The sequence below is a fragment of the Martes martes genome, assembly GCF_963455335.1.
Source record: "Martes martes genome assembly, chromosome: 8".
Taxonomy (NCBI): Eukaryota; Metazoa; Chordata; class Mammalia; order Carnivora; family Mustelidae; genus Martes; species Martes martes.
Genome location: NC_137895.1, coordinates 110,747,323 through 110,769,784, shown reverse-complemented (window position 1 = coordinate 110,769,784; position 22,462 = coordinate 110,747,323). Strand labels below are relative to the sequence as shown.

Here is a 22,462-nt window from a genome sequence, read left to right as displayed (position 1 = left end):
CTGCTAACTTCAACACAACCTCTAATTCCTCAACTATTGTAACTATAAACAGTAAGCCACTAACAACGGAGAAAAAGAAAATAAATAAAAATGGAAAAACCCTTCCTTTCATGCTCAAGTTCTCTTCTACAAGTTCGTTCCCATAGGTTCCTAATTCTTGCTGAAATATGGTATCGTTAAGCTTGTCAGGAGAATGTAAAACACTGATATATTTCTTCCTAAAGGGCAGTGTGTAACTAGTAGCTGACAAAGATTTGTGAATATAAGAAATAATCATACAGATTTACTTCTGGCTCGGTTACCCCACTTCCATAAATGTGTCCTTGCCTCAAAGTGGGATTAACAAAGATCATCCACCAAAGTATAGAAAGACAAACCCTAGAACGGGTATAAACTACTAAATATTCTCATCTCTTTTCATTCTTGTTTTTATGACTCAAAATGTATGTATACATTCGTGTGGTAATAAATGTTTACCTCTAATCACATTTAACCCGGACACTGTTAATTCATGGCAAAAGAGTCAATGAAATGAGAATGCATCAAAAAGCCTCTAGGGAATGGTTTCTAAGATTCAGGGCAGGAGCCTCTACAAAGCGGTTTCAGACAGTAGAACCAGCTACCTGTTCCATTTGGTTATCTCAAAAGCACATCAAATGCAAGGTGTTATAACCAAGCTCATCATGTTCCTCCTCCATCCTCATCCTGTTCCAGACTTCCTCTAACTCACTAAATGGCATTAGTTGTGAAGGCCAAAAATCTACAAGCCATCTTTGACTCACCCCTTTCCTCATTCACCCTAGCCCAACCCATTATCAAGTTATCTACTTATCTACTCTATTACTCTGGAGATGGCCGCTGCCACCACCACAACTGCTCACCTCACCATAGTCTCCTAAGTATCCACACTAACCATCAACAGCCCTCTAGAGTCTATTCTTCACATTAATGCAGGTTATTCACTTTCCACTCAAATTTGCAAACAGTTCACAAACACCGAAGGAAAAAATAAATGCATACACTATAAAGCATAATGAAATGAGTATTTCCATTTTACTCATGCATCTGCCACCTTTTTGGGGGGGGGCAAATGTAACTCCCCTGCATAAAATCCACGTAACTCATCCACAGAGGTATTTTGGTTCTTAGGTTATGGCTGCCACTTCTTACCTGAAGATCTTCACTGTTACTATTTAAATATGCTCTCCTGCATATTTTCATTTTCTGCCCTCCTAACTTCTCTTACACAACTCTCCCCAGGGTACCCAGGGTTTTCCTTCACAAGCACTTACACTAGAAATGGCATATTTATGATTGATTGTTACAAGTCTAAAAGCTCTGTGTTGGCACAGACTGAATCTTTTTTGCTTGTCATTGCAACAATTGTACCCACGTAATATGCTGGCACCAGTAAATGTTTGTTAGACGATGAAAGGTGAATTGGCTGAACTATGGATGGAGAACAGGGGAAGGAAAAATCCTTAGAATGTCCTGTGTGGTATAGTCATTTCATGTGAAAGGGGCTTCTCCCCATCAGTGAATCCTACCTTTAATGAATTCTAGCCCATGGGGTAGTATATGTATCAAAAGAATTGCCTAATTTGATTGCATCAGCTTTAGACATGCTTCATGAACTTCAACCAGTGGGCCTCTCCATATTATCTCTATTCATTTAGCTACAGTCTATGCACAACTGCCCTTAGGACTAGTACTTTAAAAGTTCACATCTTTACTTTGACCTCGCTCAACCAAGAAGGTGTACTGGGAACCAAAATTAAGAGCTCAATAAATTATCTATTGCTACTATATAGTTGGAGAAATTTTAACTGAACACAGGTTTGCGTTAAGTATATATACTTTAAGTAAATATTCTATAGCTGTAAATGTGAATGTAAAATATTGAATTTACAAGTATCCTTTGCCATGGATCAGCTATAAACTGCGTTTTTAACAATGTATATATACTTCTTAAATAAGTATCTTAAGAAACTAAAACATGAAGCACTGATTCTCACAATCACCTAGAAACAAATTTTATTCTTTAAAGCCAGGAGAAACTATTCTTTATGTAAAAACTGAAGTTACTTCTATCTTATAGGCTATTTTATATATATAGGGAGAGAGAGAGAAAGAGAGAGAGACACTGTATTTATTAGGTCCACAATTTTGACTGGGATTTAAATTCAGGTTCTGCAGTTTCTGGCAATGACTCCTAGAAAACTCATTTAGTTTCCTCATCTAGGAGAGAGGAGCATTGCCTGAATAACAGGACTATCTTAAGTTCAAACAAAGCAACATATTAGGAAGCACCAGTCACAGTCTGTACTTGGTAAAGGTTAAAAAAATTAACAGAAACTTTATAGCACTGTAGCATATACAGATTATAAAATCCTATAAAGGTAGTAAGTTATAAATAAAACACATACCCCAGAGTATCTCTTGTTTATATTAAAGCAAACTGTCATAAAATCTTGGACTAAACCCCTAGAGTAAACCTACAGCAGCAAGTAAAATAATCTGGTTTCAAACGAGTGTGCACAAAAGCTGCATGCTCTCTGGCTGAAAAGGTTATCACAGACTCATATGTGTTAACTACCTCAGTGTTAATACTAATTTTTTAAAAGCTTCTGAAAGTTTTGCTCACATTATTTTTGTTTTCCAAGATCAAGCACAGAGAAGCCTTTCCTCTCTTTCCTCTTCTTTCCCTTTTGTAGCTCTGACCCTCTCTGCCTACTAGAGCACTAGGTACTGCTCACAGGGCCTGCCAGGTTAGTGCTCTGGGCTGTGTGCTAGGGTCTTCTGCAGTAATGACTTCAAATGCTTGACCTAACTTGACCAAACTGCAACCTTCCCTTCATTCTCCTCAGCGGAAGTTGTGTGCTATAATTCATTTGAAACACTTTCAGATGGTGACTTGGTCAAATGTATCTGGCCTCTTCCTCCTCAAGCACAAGCACATCTTTACTGTTTCTTTCAAGTAAAATGAGCAATGGATGTGAAGAAAACTCTTGTCAGTCATTTCTGTAGACCTCAGCACAACTATTTTGTCCATTTTTCAATATAATATATTTTCTCGACAATTTAGATACCAAGATAAGACTTAAATTTAACATTTATAAATATTTAAGGAAAAAAAAGAATCAATTTGGAAACTTTATCAACAAGTTATCAAAACAAAGGTTTGTTTTTTGACATTGCATGTACAATATTTTATGGTTTGCCATTACTTCCTCTCTAGGAAGAAAGGTAAAATGAGAAATACAGTATAGAAGTAAGTCATTGGCAGTTCGGTAGTTTTTTTTTTTCAACACTTAAAGAGAAGCAAGTCAGAAAAAGTGCAATCAAACAAACCAACTGCAGAAGCCATTTTGCAACAAATTTGAATATGGACCACATATTAGATGATATTAAGTAATTATTTTTGTTAGGTGTAAAAACGCCATTATAGTTGTGTTTTTGTTGTTTTTAAAAAAGATCTTATTGGTCAGAGACACAAACTTAAGTATTGTAAGTAAAATGATTCATGTGGAAATGCATTAAAATATTCCAGCTTAAAAAAATCACATTATGTGTGTTGTAGTGGTGGTGGGGTAGAGAGGTAATAAATAAAACAGACCATAGTATTCTAATACTGCTGTTAATATATATATATAATAAACAAAATAGCGGAATTTCATGTCTCTAAGTGGCACCTGGTGTAATGCACCATACAGACCAAAAAAAAAAGCCCCCCCAAAACAGTATTTAGGTTATGCACTGCTAAGCACACCTGTGACTTCTGAGAGTCAATCTAGTGTCAAAATGTTAGGGGGTGTATGGGTAATATATAGGTAGGAGAATGGAAAGAATACACTGGTATCCCAGGATCTCCTACAACTCAGAGAAAGGTAGAAGTGGAGGTAAGAGAGCTGGGGTATTTGTCTATATTATAATTAAGGTATTATGACAACAGAAGACAAATTTTGAGTGAGAAACTCTTTCTATGCCAGACCTGAGGCCACCACATATTCTCCTCATCCTTTATTTCTGTGGTGTTAGCGTATCACCAGAAACTCTTGAAAGAATAAAATCCTCAACATTCAAAACACTCGTATCCAATGCAGTTCCAATCCATGAAAATAAAACATTCTTTATGTGGAATGCATTTTTATGCATTCAAGTACAACAATCTAGACATTTTTCATGTAGGACTTAAGTAGGAGTAAAAGTGAATTAAATCATTCAGATAAAAATGCAACTAAAGCTGCATTAGCTGCTTTGATGACTCATGAGAACATTTATATATATACTATTATGTGTGATACTCCATCCACATAAAAAAGGCATTCTATTTCTTTATTTTTTTTATTTGACAAGCAGCAATATCATGTTTGTCATTTTAATGTAGATACAATTATTATGTTATCTGTCATATTACAATATTTAAGTTTTTTATTTTATGTTCTTTAAGATACATTAAAAAAAAAAACACATCAACTGCAAACGTGAAGGGGAGAAAAAGCATGGTACCCAACCAAATTCCCACATTTCAGCAATACTTCACTCATTCTTTTAATAAAGTTTTAAGAAATGTCATAATGACATGAGCTTGAAATATCTCTAGGCATTTTCTCTGACGCTCATGACGTGGCACTGGTGATGTTGTAAACAGCAGAAAAACAGGGGCTGCCAAATGACCAAATTATGGAGGCACAGGCCTGCTTTTTCCCACAGGAACACACCAAATGGTGATGGCAATGATCTTCTCACACTCACACTAGAGGAGAGCGACATCACGCTACATAACTGTATTCATCTGCTGACGCTTGACTGCGTTCGATGTACTGTTTGTCTATCAGAACTTCAATACACTTCTTAATCATGCTGATACTAGGATTAAACCTAGCTCTTGACTGGCTAATCACCTGTGTAAGAGAGACATGGATGTCAAAGTACTGCTAATTAGTAAGCTATAAATAATTACTTTTAACCAATCAGCTGTGAAAGTGCCTCAGATGCACTGAGGTCCCATCAAACAGACCTAACCCATATGGGAAAAATGTACTTAAAGTAGTTATGAAATCATACTGATTAAAATGAATAAAATCGTCCTAAATGGATGGATGTGATACATCAAGCAAATGAATCCCATGAACAGTCCTGAATTTTTTAAGCTCAAATGGCAGTGCACAAGGAGAGAGGAAACAATGAGCTCAAGGTTTGATGACAAAAAAAATTTAATGCAAAATAAGGGAAAAGTCTAATGTTTTTGTTGTGAAGGAATTACAAAGCAGAACACAGAGCAAAATCCAATAATATTCATCCATAACTAAATTAAACTATAAATTAATTCATCTATCTAAATACACATCCACACGCTCCAGCTCCTACTTAACCTCACTTACCTTCCAGGTCCTAGCTGAACTAAACACTTTCTCAAGAAAGCTTTCCCCAACATCCCCTGAGTCAATACTTTCGTGTACATTCTTATACTACTGTAGCTGTTTTTCAGTGCATGTTAATGTAATTTTATATTTTGCTTGCATACTATTTCAATAATGTAGTTCTTCCCTATTAGAAGGTGAACTTAAAAAGGCAGGAACCACATCTTGGGTTACTCTGCATCACATCCCTAATGACTAGCATAGCACTATATCACAATTAGACACTCATATATTTATGGAATGAATGAATATTTGAAATCATCAATTTCCTCCAATAATTGGACAAAAGGCTCAAAATACTGGTGAACTTCAGGCCTCTAAATCTGAGCCAAAGCAAACTTGAACTTAATACTGAAATTGTAAGTAAGTGCTGTTTTCATTAAGTAATGAGGCATTTCTTTATGCCCTTTTGGAATCCTATTATTTATGTATCATTTGACAAAGAAACATTCCTAATCCATTCATTGATAATACTGGTTATCCCAAAAAGCCTTGAGGGCTTCCCCTCCTTTTACCTCTTGAATAAGGGCATTATGCCGAAGTACTTTTCGTGCTTTCATGATACGAACTATAGCAGCCTGGAGATACATTTTCCGGTCCTCATCTACGGCACTTCTAGTCTGCTCCATTTCCTGTTTCACAGGGGGAAAAAAAAAGCAAATGAGACATTAAGTCATTGAACCTTTCATAATTCATTTTATCAGTGAGTTTACACAAACTTCCCATCAAGACCGAGCATCAAATTATACAGTTATCATGTGCCCATTATCACATAACCATTACCAAACGAGTATCTACAGTGAGTTATTTATAATTTTTTGGGTTAAAATTGGAAGATTATAAAAAAAAATTAACCCTCTTATAAAATGTATTTCATGTAAACAAGCAATAAAGTAGAGCCTAAATGACATAGAACAGTTAATTTTCAAGATTTCTTCTTGAGATTCTCTCTCACTCTTCTTTTAAGTAAATAAATAAATAAAATCTTTTTAAAAATAAAATAAAAGATAAAATATAATCCACAAATTACAAATTAGTATTCACTAGTGTAAAGAAAAATGGGATCGCAAACATTTTAGGGTTCAAATTTAATTAACAATTAGCTAACACTGGTCTCCCCGTGAGGGAGTAAGCTCCTGGAGAGGGACTGACATCTTATGTAACTTCACATCCTGACCAAGGATAGGGTGGTACATAGAAGGTAATCAAGAAACTTAACTGACATTACCAGGCTATCCCATAACAAAGCAATAATCATTACTGAGTTAAAAGATCAACAGCAGATGTTCACCTTGCAAACCAGCTCATCTGGTAGTTTGAACCCTACTCTGGACATTACTAGATCACACTCTGAGCATCAACAAGATCCCAAGTAGTTCATTTGCACATGAAATTCTAAGAAACATTTCTAACGACTTTTCTTTGAAAAAATGTGATAAAACTTTCCCTTATTTTACAAATAAAAGATATGCAACATTATATTACTACTCAAGGTAAAAATTTTTGTGAAGAATCCAAGCAACACTCCACATTTTAATATAGTCTAAAAGTAAGTATGACTATAGTGTAACACCTTTTTCCTTAGATACCCATTATATTACTATTTTTATAATCTAAGATACTGGCAGCGGTTTTGTTTGCAAGATTAGTAAATTCAGAGAATAAGCCAAAAAAATACATCACATTATTAATTTTGATGTGCAAAGTTTTACATTATCTCAGTTACCACTTGTGAAGTCCAATGCTCATATCTTTCCAAAAGAAATGATATTAAAAATCACTTACCTGTGGTGTGTCTTTTTGCATTGATGTAGTAATTTTAAATTTTGTTCTTTTACTGCTAAAGTTCATATTTAATGAAAATGAAGATTCTGCATCAATGTCTTCCTACAATTAAAAATAATTCATTTATGTTTATAAAAATTAAAATCATTCAATAAGAGTTGCTGCAAACAATGTGCCATAAACTTAAATGACTAAGGAAGACTAATTTCACCTTATAAAGAATTATCTAAGAGAAAAGTAACTGTCTTCTGTCAAAGAAAGAAAAGAAGCTAAAAACAATTCTAATTTTACATTTGAATTTTAATCTGTTTAGATTTAGAAATAAGCTATTTCCTGGCCCAACTATTATATATAAGCATTGGATAAACATAGCTCATTGGCTTAAACAGAATTTAACATTTTAATTCTTATGAACTACTAGGCTCATAGTTTTTCTATCACCCCATTTTGAAAAAGTGAGCAACCAAATGTCTTTTAAAGTGTTATAATAATAAAATACAGATGATAAATAACCGGACGAGAGAAGCAAGTAGTTTTCAGCAGCACACGTGACCCTGTGTGGTTCTGATGAAGTTTACTCTTGAACTCATGTTTTATTCAGTCTACCTGAAGCAAGTGGCCTTTTCTCAAGTTAAAGTTGCTAAGCTAATTTTTATAATCACAACTTCTTTATCAGGCTTAAAAAAGCCACTCTGATCATACAGTGAGTTTTCTTATCAGCAGGATCAAAAAGCAAGTGGCAAATGAACTCACTCTCAATAACAAGCTACAAAGTTCTGCTAAGGAACGGCAGATTCATAATTAAAATTTAATGTGCAAACAAGAATCTGTATTTTGAACATTCCTGGGCAGCTAAAGTAATACATTTTAGAAAACTATACAGCTTCTTAGACACTTAATTTAGCTTAAAAATTTAAACAAACTTAAGGTTTTAAAAAAATCATGCTTAACTTATAATTACTTGACTTAATTAAAATATTAAGAATTTAGTATTTTGTTAGGATTCTGAAGTCAGAAAAATCATTTCTCAATATTAAGAAAAGCTTGATTTGAATTTCAGAATATATGCTATTTAAAGCTGTTCAGTTATAGGCTACAAAATACCATCAATTAGGAGCACCTGGGTGATGCACTTTAAATGTCTGACTCTTGGTTTCACTCAGGTCATGATCTCAGAGTCGTTAAGACTGAGCCCCATGTTGGGCTTTGCACTCAGCAGGGAGTCTGCTTAGGATTCTCTTCTCCTCTGCCCCTCCCACCCCCTTCAAATAAATAAATCTTAAAAAAATATATCATCAATTAAATGAATTGAGGACAGAAATAGTAGGCTATTAACTTCGCCAAAATAAAAATGACACCTCATTTACAAGAATTTTTTCTTATAGGCACAATTTGTTTTAGGAGATTTAACTCACATCTGTTGCTTCTGAACCACTTAAATATCCAAGATATACTATAACAATAACAAAAACTTGTTACTAGGAAAAAAAGATAAAAAGAAAAGAAGTATATTATTAGCTTGCTATTCTTGTGACAGGTAGCACAAATATATGGTGGTTATTAGCTGAATCCTGGAATGAAGGGACAGGAGAGTGAGAGCATTTAGGATGGTCACACAAGCTAACTATGCATACAAATATCAATAGGTGGTCATTTCCTATTACAGAACTATGTAATTAAATATCAATTAAACACATGAAAAAGTGAAACATGACAGTTTTTAACATCAGTTAATCAGAATCCACCTGATGGCAATTCTGTCACAGTTTTCAGTACACTGTCACAGTATAGGACAAATGAAATCAAACTATAAAGTGTACATAGGCACCAACTTCTCTATGATTCCAGAAACTCATAGCTATAAGGAGCCTGCAGTATTGTTAGCTGACTCAAGCGCTTTCCAAAGTACAAAGGGCATTACCAATTATAACCTCACTTTAAAAACTCAGAACATCTCATGAAAAAGATATAATGTTTATAATGCTTAAATTCCTTGAAATACCACCCCATACCTTTTCTGAATCATGGTTAATCATTTTCACATCAAGTAATGATTTGATTGTTTTTGTCAGTTCCTTTTCATTCATTTGAGTGCTGTCCTGAAGCTCTTTATAGCTGACAGTTTCACTGTTGTTAAAGGCAAGAAGAACTGCCATTTGGTATGTAGTAACCATGGCTACATATGGTTTGCCCAAATAGTTCATTTTAACTTCACCTACAATTAAAACAAAATTGTAACAATAAACTGATCATTCAAAGAAACATTTCAAAATTACTTGAGTAATAACTGTTTATTTCAGCTACTTTCTCCTGAAAGAATGAACCAAGGACTTATTAAATTGTTGTGAAGCCATTCTTGAAGCAGTGTAATCAGTTTGTTTGTTTGGGGGGATGGAGGGAGGGCTATTAGTTCTCAGTGTGTAGTATAAATCACAATTAAACTACCATACCTCTACCAGTAGGTAACAATGTCTTGAAATGTTACTAGAAAAGCTATGACTTAGGCAAGAAAAAGCAATTAAGAGGAAGTGAGGGTAGGAGGAGAAATAGGCAGATAGAAAAAGGGGGAGAAGGACAGCTTGCGACCAATAATCACCTCATGTGCTTTCTCTATCTGGCAAGGTTCAAGCACTCAGGGAGGTCTACAAGCATATAGGAGATGTTTCTCCAATGGCTCTGTCTAACCCACAGTTTCTACTAAAATTTAACAACGCTATTTTGTCCCATTAAACAAACATTAATCCTCCCAGTAACTTCCTAGGGGCAAACAACTGGAAGGAGAGACGAAAAGGCAGATCCATTATTTTGTTGAAATAGTTAACAGAATAAAAAAGTTCTAGATTCTACACTACCCTGAAAGCTATGACGGATACTGCAGGTTTAGGCACACTTATGGTTCTGCAACATCCCAGGGAGATAGCACACTGAAAGGTTTATAAAAAACAGTATGACAAACATGAATGCACTACATAACATGGAAAATAAAAAGCTAATGCAAGTCAATGAACTGTTTCCTAAAGTATAAAGCTGTGGTTTACTGACAGTATTTCTTGGGGCACGTGGATGGCTCAGTTGTTAAGAGTCTGCCTTTGGTTCAGGTCATGATGCCAGTGTCCTGGGATCGAGCCCCGCATCAAGCCTTGCATCGGGCTCCCTGCTCTGCGGAAGGCCTGATTCTCCCTCTCCCACTCCCCCTGCTTGTGTTCCTTTTCTCACTGTGTCTCTCTGTCAAATAAATAAATAAAATCTTTTTTTTTTTTAAAGATTTTACTTATTTATTTGACAGACAGAGATCACAAGCAGGCAGAGAGGTAGGCAGAGAGAGGAAGGGAAGCAGGCTCCCCGCTGAGCAGAGAGCCCGATGCGGGGCTCGATCCCAAGACCCCGGGATCATGACCGGAGCCAAAGGCAGAGGCTTTAACCCACTGAGCCACCCAGGCGCCCCAACAAATAAAATCTTAAGAAAAAAAAGAAATTCCAGTAGCATTTTCATCATTCTCTCATTCAGTAGCTCTGTCACATCTCATAACATAGTTGCTTACTTCTTAAAATTCTTACCTCTCAACATTCTTCTTTGCCTATCTTGGCTAAGTCCTATTCACCCTTGAAAACCAAGTTTAGATGTTATTTACTCAGAAGTTTTCCTTTACCAGTGACTGTCTGCTACCACCAATCTGTGGGAAACTTTTACCCTGGGCTTGCCTCTCTATTGTAATATTCAAAACATTTACCATAATTTTTTACTTGTCTATCCTCCCATGTATGAGCTTTTTGAGGGGTGAGGCTCTGTATTTTATCTTTACTTGGCATACAGCAGTACTAGAAACAAAGATGATGATCCTCTGAATTGATAAATGAATTTTCCAAAGATAAAGATGAAGAAATAGGCTCAAAGAAGTTAAGGTTACAGACAAAGCTCAAGGTCACAGACTTAATAGGCTAATAACCCTACATCTTCTGATTCTAACTTCCTCCAAATACCACTTGATACCCCATCTCCATTTGTAAAAACTCCTGGATTACAATACAAAAAATATCTGGAAATGTGGAAATGGATTAGGAAAGAGTAATTTTGATTATATGTGTAAGTATGAACATTAGGGATTCTTGAGAAACAGAATTCTAAGTAATCAGTCCAGAAACAGAGCCAATGTTTTAAAGGAGCCCTGGAACCTTATGATAAATGTGAACACACCAGAACAAGAAGCTTAAAGGTGGACGGTGTTTGAGAACTTTTTATTAATGAGTAAATGAATGAGAAACAAAACTAAATAACTAAACTAGATAAACTAAATAACTAAACTAGATAAACTAAATAACTGATGAATATACAAGGCTAACATCTCTCTTCCAAAGGAATAAACTCTTTGGCTTTAATTAAGACACACATACACAACAGTAAAGTTAAGACCCCAAAAACGAACAAATGACAAGTTCCAAAAATCTGGTTATGATGGACCAGCTTGGGAATTTAGTACTGTTCAAAAACAGGAAAAGAATGTTGATTTCTTCCCTATTTAGGTGTTAATGGTAACACTTTTCAGGTCAAATTCCAATGGCAAAAACTATATACATAGCCTTTTCTTTATTTCTATATAAAATTAGCTGCTGAACACCAAAAAAGTTAGCCCCTCACAAAATACTTTAGGAGACAGGCTGATTATTGCTGAGATAGAGAAACAAGGAGAGTTTAAACTCTGCAAGACATTCAGGGGAAGTAAAACTCAATTAAATTCAAGTACATTAAGATGTATTAGAAATTCTTTGTTATCTAAAACACTGGGTGAGTAGGGTGCTTGGGTGGTGCAGTCAGTTAAGCGTCCAACTCTTGGTTTCAGATCAGATCGTGACCTCAGGGCTGTGAGACTGAACCCCGTGTTGGGCTTCCTGCTTATCAGGGAATCTGCTTGAGATTCTCTCTTCCTCTGTCCTTCCCACTTGTGCACTCTCTCTCTCTAAAATAAATAGATCTTTAAAAATAAATAAATACAAATAAAACTGGTTGAGCAATTTTTTTCCTTAAAACCAATTATATTTAATAAATGAGAGTAGAAAAAATGCACAACAGATGTAAAATGAAAGGTCAAGTACAAACTGACTCGCTTATTAAGAATATCATATCTCTTTATTTCACAAACTGCTGAAAAAATGTAAAAGCCCAACTTGTTTAATACAGATAAACTTGTATAAGTATGTATTACCATGTACCAATTATGTACTAATATGTATTACCAACATAATGACATATTATATTGCAAATATAAATTGGTCAAATAAATGGCACTTAAAAGAAATTAGTTAGTTTAAGTTTCTCGTAATGAAATTTCTCTTATGTGAGTGAACAGAATTTCCTAATAAAGGTTATGGCGTTTGATTGATCAAATTTTCTTACACCATTTCTAAGAGATATATACACCCTCCTTTCCTTATACAAAGGGAAAGTTGATTCAATGCATTTTCAAAGCATAGCTTTAACAAAAGGAAAGAATTTGAGTGTTTGCTTTGGCTAACATCTTCAGGCAACTCAGAGCAATTGCACAGAGTCTACAATCATTCAGGTAGTAATCCTACTATCACATAAGTGTACAACGGTTCCAGAAGGAAGCAAAGGACTGGATTCCAACTAAACTTTTCTAAAATTAGAAACTACTGGAAATTAATTGTGACATTTTGGGAAAAGCATTTGCTATTGCAGTGCACAATAGCACCACAAATAAAAATCAAATGGTTAGATCTCCTTACGATGCTATAATGGTTACAGAAATTTCCCTGGTGCAGCCACTCTGAAAAACAGTATGGAGGTTCCTCAAAAAGTTGAAAATAGAGATACCCTATTGACCCAGCAATTGCACTACAGGGTATTTACCTTAAAGATACAAATGTAGTGATCTGAAGGGGCACATGTACCCCAATGTTTATAGCAGCAAAGTCCACAATAGTCAAACTATGGAAAGAGCCTAGATATCCATCAACAAATGAATGGATAAAAAAGATGGGAGATATATATATATATATATATATATATATATATATATAATGGAATACTATGCAGTCATCAAAAGAAATGAAAACTTGCCATTTGCAACAACGTGGATGGAACTAGAGGGTGTTATGCTTAGTGAAATAAGTCAATTATCATATCTCTCTGATATGAGGAATTTGAGAATCAAGACAGAGGATCACAGGGGAAGGGAAGGCAAAATGAAACAAGACAAAACCAGAGAGGGGGACAAATCATAAGAGACTCTTAATCTCAGGAGACAAACTGAGGGTTGCTGGAGGGGAGGGAGGTAGAAGGATGGGGTGACTGGGTGATGGACATTGGGGAGGGTATGTACTATGGTGAGGGAAAAAAAAAAAAGTGAATGGAAAAATGTACACTATTTTGAGGGGGAAAAATCTGAGCCAAGAATAAAGGTGATTAATGATGACAAAAAAAATTTTTTTTCTGAGGATTTCTGACATATTTAGGGAAACAGTTTTTTTAGGAGTATCTGGCTTGTCAAGTCTTGGTTTCTAATGTTTAGATAAACTGGTATGTTACAGAAATGTAATAAACTATTATAAATAACTATTATATTATAATAGTTATAAATAAACTATTTTTATAGTTTATATAGTTATAAATAAACTATTATATTATAATAGTTATAAATAAACTATTATAAATATAATAAACTATTATACAATTCAGAAACTTTCTTAATAAGCAGTAACAAAATATAAGCAGCATAAATTTATAAGGCACTACTAAAAAGTGCTGCACTTGGGGTGCCTGGGTTGCTCAGTCATTTAAGCATCTGCCTTTAACTTGGGTCATGATCCTGGGGTCCTGGGATTGAGCCCTGCTTTGGGCTCCCTGCTCTGTGGGGAGTCTGTTTCTCCCTCTCCCTCTGCCCCTGCCCCTGCCCCTGCTTATGCTCTCTCTCAAATAAACACATAAAAATCTTAAAAAAAAAGAAGTGCTGAACTTAAACTTCATTAATAGTTGCTTTAATGATAACCAGCAGGGTAGACAGAGGAAAAGAGGTTAAAAGCCATCATTAGGGAAAAAAACTATCATTAGGCTATAAGAAATCCTTTCCTATATTATTAAGATATTTATTATCAGTAAATTTCACTAGATATAATTAAAAGTGTATTACCTGTACAGAGATAATGTAACCACGTAAGTTTCCTTCCACTGAAATGCTGGCTGTAAAATAATTCAAACTGTAAAAAAGAAAAAAAATTAATTATTTTCAGCTACTGTAACATAACTTACTTAGCTATTACTACACAAAAAAAGTTGATGTTAGAGAAGACATTATAACCCATCTGGTGTACTTACTCATTTTATAGATGAGAAAACATATCCATGCAAGTCCCTGACCAAGATCATACAAATATTAGTGCAGCTCTTTTCACTTACAATTTTGTCCAGGGTTCTCTCCATTAAACCACAACCCTCCACATTTGACTTTATGTATAAATTCAGAAATGACAGTCAGTGATTAATTATCAGTTTTGAATGACAGCAATTTGGACTTTATAAATACTAATTACTGACCCAAAACACCATCATATAAATTTCAATATGAAAATGCAAATCATACCTTCATTTTTATTTTCCTATTTGCCAACATATGCCCTTGCTGAAGTGACAGGTTAATATTTCTGTGATTACCTATAAGGTGATAACTACAATTTAATTTCCACATCCAGCCAAACACTAATACAAACAAAGCTTCAAAGTACTCATCTTTGTATCATCTTTTGTTGGTATTACTGTAAAAAATTTAACATTCTATTAATGTTGCTTTGAAATTAAAAAACCTCCTTCCTTGAATTGAATGTGTAATTGTAGGACATCAATCCAAAACATATCTTTTAAAGAGTCAGTACATAAATATATAGTGAGAAAATGATACTGAAATGTAAAATAACAAAAACAACAAACAAAAAACCAAAACACTCAATATCACTGTTAAACCGAAAAATAAGCAAACACATCATGTCACAATTTAAAATTGTGGACATACTCATTCTTCAGTGCCACATGTAATATTTACAACTAAAGCTTTTAACTGTATATCAAAACTAACCTCCTGTACTCCCATAACAAAATTTCAATAAAGCAATCAGCAATGTTTGACCTGCCAGCCAAAATAATTAGTGAATTCTTTCAGCAGCCCACTCCACGTTTGCTTAGTCCTCGTAAGCTGAAACTTGCTGAGCAAGCTTTCCCTCCAATGGTGCAAATCCACCAACCCCCTTGCATGATAAACAGGAAATGACTGACACCTGAAATACTTAGGATTTTCTGCGTGGTTCTAATCTAGACAAATGAAAGTCAAAATTATGTCATAAAAGTAACCCAAAGTTGGCTCTAATTAACAACCTCCAAGGGTTGTCAATAAAATTCAATTACTACTATGCAACTCCCAATTTAATTATGAAACCTTTATAATGACTTTGTGGACAAAAGCAAAATAAAACATTTTGAAATTGAGAATACCAAATTTTCTAAATTATTTAAGTGCAAGGATGTATATTTCAGGGATCAAGCCCTGCGTCGCAATGTATATTCCAAGCTCTGAAAGCAATGTTTTGCCTCTTTCTACTCCTAGCAACTAGTACTATCAATAAAGTTTTAATGATAATGATATAGATAAGCCAGCAGAAAACATTCCTTTACCATTAAATTTTAAATCTGATTACAAAGATTTTCATGTCTATAACTACTCAAGAACAAAAGACTGAGCACCAAATGGAAACGTTCATCTGGTATTCAAAGCAAACGCTATAAAACCTTGCTTCATTCTATCATTAAACAATTATGTTACCAAAGTTTATTAGTAAAATATATACCTTGCCTAAACTTCTCATTTTAAAATAAATAATTGTCACGCTCGGACATCATTCTTTAAATACCATGTGAGGGTATTAATTAGAACTCAAAAGGCCTTGGGGGCGCCTGGATGGCTCAGTTGTTAAGCATCTGCCTTCTGCTCAGGTCATGATCCGAGGGTACTAGGATTGAGCCCCGCATCGGACTCCCTGCTTGGCAGGAAGCCTGCTTATCCTCTCCCACTTCCCCTGCTTGTGTTCCCTCTCTTGCTGTCTCTCTATCTGTCAAATAAATAAACAAAATCTTTTTTTTTTTAAAGAAAACCTTTTATTTATTTTTTTTAAAGATTTTATTTTATTTAATTGACAGACAGAGATCACAAGTAGGCAGAGAGGCAGAGAGAGAGAGGAGGAAGCAGGCTCCCCACCGAGCAGAGAGCCCGATGCGGGGCTCGATCCCAGGACCCTGGAATCATGACCTGAGCTGAAAGCAGAGGCTTTAACCCACTGAGCCACCCAGGCACCCCTAAATAAACAAAATCTTAAAAAAAAAAAAAAAACCTCAGGGCGCCTGGGTGGCTCAGTGGGTTAAGCCTCTGCCTTTGGCTTAGGTCATGATCTCAGGGTCCTGGGATCGAGTCCTGCATCGGGCTCTGTGCTCGGCAGGGAGCCTGCTTCCTCCTCTCTCTCTCTGCCGGCCTCTCTGCCTACTTGTGTTCTCTGTCAAATAAATAAATAAAATCTTTAAAAAAAAAAAAACAAAAAAACTTCAAACGGCCTTAAGAAGTAAAGAATTCATATTCACTTCTAACGAAGAGCTGCATTAATACATAATACTTTATATTTCTTCGGTATTATTCAGATTTGTAGACCAGGTACAAAGGAAGTACAACAATGAAGATTTATTGGTCTAATATGCAAAATAAATTACTTTTAATTAAAGCTTAATTTCCACAGTTTTAAGATTCATATATGTAAAATCAAAGTAATTTTTAATACACAGCTATATTTAAGATATAAGATATATAAATGATCATTAAGGCAAGAAGAATTAATTTACGTGTGGAAATGTACTCTGTTAAGTACATCAATGGATTCTGAGTCCTAGGTAACTGAACACTTGGATTTACTAGGAAAAAATAGAAGGACAAACTCCCTCTACTGGCAATTAGAGAAAATCCAGATGGAGAGGATAATACTCTTGGAATCATAATTTCATAGTCAGAAAAGAACCCACTATTTGTTTGCAAATGAGGAAACTGAATCCTGATGAAGGTTTATACATTAATAAAAGTTGAAGGGGTTAAAAAAAGTGTTATTGGAAAATGATTATTTCAAGGGGAGAGAGAACAATAACATAAGGTTAGAAGGAAACTATTTCTGGTAGCAACTATTCTCTGCCTTAATTGCAATTCAAAAACTCAGGCTCTTAAGAAGTAAGTTTTAGTACTGTTAAAGGTGAGTACATCAAAATGCCTTACCTGGCTACCCCATCTCCTATCCCTAGCTTGCATCTATGCTTTTTGCAAAACCCATAATAACCTGCCCACTCAACAGAGTGATTTTCTTCATATAGTTTTTAAGATGGTCATGCTATCATGCCTTTCTAAAGAAGACCCAAGAAGTTCTTAAGTTAGACTTCCTGGTCTGAAAGTCTAATGCTTGGTATCTTGAAATCTACCTGGTTGTTTATACTTCTCTACTCTCCTATTACCACTACTACTATAACTATTACTTCCTCTCTATCAGCTACCATTTATTGAGAACTTACTATATACCAGGCTAAGTGCTTTACATTATTTCATTTTATTTTCGTATCAACACTCTGAGTAGTCCTATCATCAGAAATATCAGAAAGGTATTTGTCCAAAGTCACAGAGCATAGAAAATGGCAGAATAGACATATGAAACCAGAAATGATGACTCAGAGTCTACACTGTGTTATTTTCTTTATAATCCTTATTTTAAAAGAAACAAAAAACACACTTTAAAAAAATGACTCAAATAACTGCAAACATCTCTAGGGAATAGTGTAATGAAATACCATTTTCATTTTAAACTTCATAATGTATGCATAATTCACTGGATCACAACCTCAAGTTACTGCCCAAATATGATAATGAAGATTTCTCTAGAAAAACTGCTACTCAAACTTCCATCGAGTCAAGAAATAAGAACCTCTTTTGGTGAGTTAGAAAATCAAGGGTCAGTTTCAAGAGATATGAAAAAATGTCCACTCAAAAACCTGTACATGAATGTTCATAGTAGCATTTTCATATACCAAAAAGGTGGAAACAACCCAAATGTCCATCAACCAATGAACGGACAAATAAAATGCGGTACATCTATGCACTGGAACTACTGATACATGCTACAACATGGGATGAACCTTGACATTATGCTAAGTGAATTAAGTTAGTTACAAATTTAAGACTCTATGTGAGGTGTCCAGAATAGGCAAATCTACAGAGAAAGAAAGTAGATTGCCTAGGACTCGGAGGGGTGGGGATGGGAGTTGGGGGAAAACAGAGAATGACTATTAATGGGTAGGGGTTTTGGAGGGGCAATTCTGGGGCAATAAGAATGTTCTGATACTGTGTGTGTGTCTCATGGTTGCACAACTGTGAATATACTAAAAAACCACTGAAACTACACTTTAAATGAATTAATTATATAATGCTATGGTTTGATCATTTGTGTCCCTCCCAAATTCATATACTAAATCCTAATGCCCAATATGATAGTAGTAGGAGGTGAGGCCTTTGGGAGTTACCCAGATCATGAGCGTGGAGTCCTCATAAATGGGATTAGTGCTTACTATAAAAGAGACCCCTAGCCCCTTCTACCATGTGAGGACACAAGAAGTCTGTGACCTGGAGAGGGCCCTCTCCTGACCATGCTAGCACCCTGATCTCAGGTTTCCAGCTCCAGAACTGTGAGAAATACATTTCTGTTGTTTATAAGCTGCCCAGTCTGTGTTATTTTATTAGAGCAACCTGAACAGACTAGGACATCTGATATATTAATCATATCCCAATAAAACTGTAAAGATACAGTCTCATTAAAAGTTTTATGGTAAGCATTGTAAGGTTTATATTCAGTTGCACTTTAAAGCATTTTTTCTAGATTATTTCACATTCCATATATACTTACCTAAATTACAGGCCAGAAATGAAAACAACTATTATAAGGGATAAATGTGGAAGCATAAAAATGGCTCCAAATTCAAATGAAAAATTAGAAAATGACTGTTTTAAGTACTGAGTTCTAAACTTTCTTCTAATAATTTCTGTAGTTTAAAACTGCTTAACAGCAGATTTAATAAAAATAAGAGACATACTTTGACAAAGAACTGAATGACACCCTTAGCATTGTAGTTTTAGTATTAAGGAACTACAATATACATTCTTCCTATAAGCAGACAAACTATCATTTGTGCATATACTTTTACATCATATGAGCCCTTAAGACTTTGGAAATATACTTAAAGTAATATAACATGAAGATAATTATTAAAGTTTCTTTGGTCTTCTAACATATTTCCTGCAAACTTACCATCTGTACACTTTTTTCCAATTCCTGGGGAATTGCAAATGTAGACGAAGGAGCCTGAGTAAGAGGCCATGCACCAGCCTAGAAGGAAAAAAGTTCAACAGATAAATATCTAAATTAAAAGTAAAAATTTGTAAAATGATTTAAGTGACTAAAGCACCTTTTTTTTTACCTTCCTCGAAATGTTGATAAAACCCATCAATATTTCTAACATGACACATTTCATTCTAATTCAATATAACACGTAACTTTAGAAGCTACCATCCACTGACTGAAAGAAATGTAATCAAGTTATCTATTCATTAATTCTCTGCATCAGAGTATCTGAAATAGTTAATAAATGCCCACAATGGAACACATACTCATACCTGTAGAACATATATTTGAAAACTAATTCCCAAATCTATTACTGTGTCTTGATTTTTGATAAAATTGTTGAACTTATTGTTGAGATCAGCACTGACACTCATATCTGTATACATCCGATGTAACTTGCTGGTAAACTCATAACCACAGGCTTGCTGTAAAAGAAAAAAGTTTTCAAAAATATATGATTAAAAAAGAAAAATAAAAAATCATATTGATTATTAAGAATGTGTTTCTACTGATAGGCCTATGGTCGAAGGTCCTGCTTATGTATTTACTCCTATATTATTAAGGCCTATATTATTCATAATCCAAAGCAGCTATTCAAAACAAAATCTTACAAAGATTTTCTCTTCTTCAATGCAGACTAAATGAAAACACAGATTTATAAAACAGTAAATTTCCCTTTAAAACAAAAACTTTTCTATAAATCCATGTTTCTTATTTCAACACTACAAAATGCTCCATTTACTGTAAGTAAGATACCTTATGAGGTTTACATATAGTATCAAATACCTGGAAAGATGACTAGGCATATTTGAATCACTAGTCAGTTTCAAAAGGAGGGTAACTTAGGCATTTTTTTTTAGGCATATTTTTAATACCATCTACTGAATAATGAAGAAATCCACTTCCTTGAAATTTTTCAAAACTGTATCTTCACCAGGTCAGAAAATCTGGATCTTTAATCTTGGGATAGAAAATGTTTTGTGTTTAGATTATTTTTTAAAAATCAAAAGGTAACTACTGAATGGTATATTTAAAAAGGACCACATAGTATATTCAATGACTACTATGTAGGAATTATCAACTACTAAGTAACTCAGGATACATATGAATCAACTACTATTTCTCTCATCAGTGTGTACACTAAAATGATGTAAAAATGACCCAAAATTCAACTGCACTCTAAAACTTGTGAAAGGAATAATTTAGGTGTATTCATTCATTAAGTAAATACAAGTCTTTTATAAAGTTGACAAGTTTATATCTTGTGGATGATTCTAAATCAATATATAGAGAGATTTTGTCTTTTCAATTCAGTATTTGCAATCCCACACGTGAATATACATTCTATATTTTTTAACCAGTCACCTAGTAATGAAATATTTTGTTACTACATATAATGCTGCAATGAATATCTTTATGTGCTCATGGAATAATTTCTAGGACATTATCAGATCAAAGGCTTAAATTACCTTTAATTTATTGATCATGGCTTCTTCAGAATCCATAGACATAGATAACCCGTGAATTAAACGTTTTGCCAGCATTCTTGCGTAGAACTGCATTAAAAAATTTTGTTAAAGATTACTTTCTTTGATGATTTAAAGTTCAAAACGAAGTCAAATCTGACTAAAACACAATTAAAGCTTTCTATTAACAACTTACCTTTTGAAAAACATCTTTATCGTCAATATACTTGAAAACAGTAATGAAGCTCGTGAGTTTGTCCTCCACTTCATTCTCAGTCATCCCCTTCGCTGACTTCTTTAATAAGTTGTCACAGTACTTAGCAAGCTCAAGTAGAAATTGAAAGTAAATTTTAGAAAGGGCCCTTCTGTACATACCATGCCTCAAAGGAGGCAAAGTGGCAACAATACAGAATAAGATCAATGGATAGGATCTTTGCCATCCTAAAGCTGTTTTTAAAATTATGAACATGCCCCAAAGAACTTAAAATATATTCTATAAGGTAAAAACAAAACTAAACTAAACAAAGCAAAAAACTAGAAATAAGTAAAAAAAAAACTAATCAACGTGTAAAGCCCAATAAAGCACTGATATAAGTAATAAAAGTTTCAAAAGAACACCCAGATGAGTTTTGAGAGGCTCTGACAGTTTTTTATATTAAATAAGTACTTTTTAAGAATCTTACAAAAACCTTCATATGTCAGTTTCCTGTAAAGGCTATCAAAAATTTACCAAACAATTTCCTTTAGATTTCAGATAAAATCAGTAAAATCCCTAGGAGAAGTAATGCAAATTATTCCAAAGCACACATATTTTAAATGCTAAATACTGTGAAATGGAGTATTTTCCCTGTCAGTTATTCCTTTAGTACACGGTCGATTGCATTCCTTAAATAAACGCCAAATTATACACAAGGTACACAATCGTTTTTATTTTTAATAATTTAATTTCACCTGTTTTTCTGAAAGATACACAAAACCAAATTAATTTTGACACTCTCCTCAGTTTTCTTTTTCTAATACTGATTTTCCATAAGATTACTTTTAAGCAACCATCAAAACTTACCAGTTCAGGTGCTTTGCAAACAGACTTGGGTTCTCTGTAATTTACAACTGATGTGAGGGCCTAAATAAGAAAACAGACCAGTAATTAGCCCCAGTAATGGGGTAAAAGTGCAGCTGGTTCAATATAGTATGCTATAAGCTGTATATCTAAAAGTTACTGTCTTACACAAAACACAGCATTTTGATGGTAGTGTGTTCCTGTTTTCATATTTAATGCAGGTTAAATTTCTAACTATATCCCTCATGATA

General features: G+C 34.3%; 1 protein-coding gene across 2 annotated transcripts in view; it reads right to left on the bottom strand.

Moving 5' to 3' along the window:
* Window positions 1-3,426: 3,426 nt before the first annotated feature.
* The window catches only part of CUL2 (cullin 2), a 104,375-nt gene continuing 85,339 nt past the window's right edge, over window positions 3,427-22,462 (bottom strand). For both annotated transcript variants that reach the window (XM_080810096.1, XM_080810095.1), the window contains exons 12-21: window positions 22,215-22,274; window positions 21,348-21,476; window positions 21,155-21,241; window positions 19,958-20,110; window positions 19,593-19,670; window positions 14,354-14,420; window positions 9,221-9,423; window positions 7,209-7,310; window positions 5,939-6,055; window positions 3,427-4,904 (exon numbers count right to left, since the gene is read on the bottom strand). In XM_080810096.1, the coding sequence (XP_080666222.1) occupies window positions 4,773-4,904; window positions 5,939-6,055; window positions 7,209-7,310; window positions 9,221-9,423; window positions 14,354-14,420; window positions 19,593-19,670; window positions 19,958-20,110; window positions 21,155-21,241; window positions 21,348-21,476; window positions 22,215-22,274 (1,128 nt within the window). In that variant the 3' untranslated portion in view covers window positions 3,427-4,772. The remainder of the gene's footprint in view (window positions 4,905-5,938; window positions 6,056-7,208; window positions 7,311-9,220; window positions 9,424-14,353; window positions 14,421-19,592; window positions 19,671-19,957; window positions 20,111-21,154; window positions 21,242-21,347; window positions 21,477-22,214; window positions 22,275-22,462) is intronic.